This window comes from Rhea americana, unplaced genomic scaffold, assembly GCF_003343005.1.
Source record: "Rhea americana isolate MKP2758 unplaced genomic scaffold, rheAme1 scaffold_122, whole genome shotgun sequence".
NCBI lineage: Eukaryota > Metazoa > Chordata > Aves > Rheiformes > Rheidae > Rhea > Rhea americana.
The window spans coordinates 1,763,296-1,765,462 of NW_028185284.1; the positions used below are offsets into that span (position 1 = coordinate 1,763,296).

The 2,167-nt window shown below is 36.5% G+C and overlaps 1 protein-coding gene across 1 annotated transcript in view; it reads right to left on the minus strand.

Annotated features, from left to right (window-relative positions):
* KNDC1 (kinase non-catalytic C-lobe domain containing 1) overlaps positions 1 to 1,683 on the minus strand; it is a 77,375-nt gene extending 75,692 nt beyond the window's left edge. Inside the window, exons 1-2 of the mRNA XM_085325557.1 lie at positions 1,608 to 1,683; positions 1,324 to 1,453 (exon numbers count right to left, since the gene is read on the minus strand). Coding sequence (XP_085181683.1) covers positions 1,324 to 1,453; positions 1,608 to 1,683 — 206 coding nt within the window. The remainder of the gene's footprint in view (positions 1 to 1,323; positions 1,454 to 1,607) is intronic.
* Positions 1,684 to 2,167: the final 484 nt, after the last annotated feature.

The following is a 2,167-nucleotide window of genomic DNA, read 5'->3' on the forward strand; positions in this document are numbered from 1 at the left end:
AAAAGAAAAAAAAAAACCCTACAGAAGAACAACTCTAACATAACATCAGCAGAACTGGAAAAAAATCTAAAAGGATATAGCAAAAAAACATGACATTCTATAACTGCATAAACTTAAGATGGTTTTCAGCTGTTTTCACAGCAAAGTCCACACTAACAGTGGACAAACAGTAGCATTCTTTCAAAAAAAAAAATGAATTCATTTCTCAGATTTATTTTAGGGACTCAAATCTGTCTTCCCAAAGCTATGAATTTACTCAGAGTAGGAATAAAATCAGAAAGCTGGAGAGTTTGATAGATAGGCCACTTTCCTAATTTATGGTTATCCCAACAACTATCCCTCTTTGCTTCAGCCTGTGGAAAGGGATTAAGAATGCCTACTCATCATTCCTGTAGCATTCTGAGACCTACAGAAGCCAAATAAATATTACATTTCATTTTGAATAATGTTAAACCTGTCAGCCATGTTTTATTGTGCATCACTGAACCATCACGTGATGCCTTTCTGCACAGAACAGTTTATCTGGGAAGGAAACAGAACATTATGGGACAGGAGAAATGCCCYGAGTATACCATGGCCAATGTTCAAACATGGCTTCATTATTAACATCTAACTAAATCCAGAGTAATGACTCCTATCTTCTGCTGTCATGGGTTGTGTAACTCTGCTGTGGTCAATGAAACTACGCTGAGTTATTCAGCAGAAACTCAGGACTACTAGCCTTTTTAGATACACAGTAAAGTAACTGAAGTCAGAGTTGGGCTGCTTCTTAGGGTTCAGGTGTTTTAAAGAGTGAAATGAATAGAGTACTGTTTCCATCCAAGACAGTGCGCACTACTTATTAATGGTCTCTTTCATTCATGAGAGACAAATAACAGTGGCAATATCAATAACTGTCACAGAATTTTACACTGGACCAAGACTTTCTACAAGACACAAGATTTGTCAGTCTTCTTCCTGAGATAAGTCATATTGCCATTAATAGGTACAAGAAAGTGTTACCTTTAAATTAAGTTTCATTATTATTGAGAACACCACGAGTAAGGAAATGCTGGACAATGTAACATAATCTGCAGGAAAGACCTCTCAGAATAATTCCCCTCCAAAAGGTGCATGTTAAAAGAACATTTTTTWAAAAATGATTTCAGTCCCAATTAAGTAGAAGTCTTGGTAGCATCCAATAACAAAACCCTGGCAGAAAAGCTACAGGTTAATACCTTCACTTAAAGAAAAGCAGTTTTCCAACTCCAGCTTGCCTTCCTCTGTGGGTATCCTATCACAAGTGCATTATCTGGATTCACGCAGCAGAGGACACTCTTTTACACATCATCGCCTCTACGGCCAAAGTGGCGTGGGAATATGGCCGCTCCTTTCATCAAGCCCTGTCTGTTCTCCAGGCAGAAAACAGGAATTGCATTAGACTCTGGGTGAAGTGCAATACATGCCAAAGATGCTATATTAACAAGACATAATTAAATAATAGCAAGCAATACAATAATAAAAGAATTGAATAGACTTTGTTAACGGCGTGCAGCAGTATTGCTCAACTTGAGTTGTGTGATGCATAAGCACCCTGAAACTTTTCTTTTCTTCCTGCCAGCATTTACCTCGSCCCCAGAGCCGAAACCTAGGATAATAAGCAAACTGCCGCTCACTCCTCATCACATCTATAGGCTCAGCCATCTCTACATTTTGAACATAAAACACATGGTTGTTCTCAGAATTTCCTGGAACTTAATTAGATGATTCTGACTACAAACAAAACACAGGCATGTGAAAAATCTAAGGAAAAATGCATTTATAGGGGTTGTTAAATGATTTATATCACACGAGTAGTTTCAGTGCTTAACTTAGTGCACCAAGGGAACTATCTAAGTTTTCTTTGAAGGATCCCGACTATTAGCATGTTGTAACAGGATTGGGAAAAATAAGTATATTCAATTGTAGCTTTAATATAAATATGTAACATTGATCTGTCTGCCTTCACGATAACTTTTTAATTGTTTTTACAAAAAAATGTTAAAAYTATTTTTCTAGAACTATAAATCAAGATTTTAAACAGGTTTTTCTCATTATGTACTTTTGAACCAGTCAGATGTTACTTGGATTCATCGTATAAATTTGAATAGGAATCACTGWTCACATTACATCTTTGGTGTTACCATGT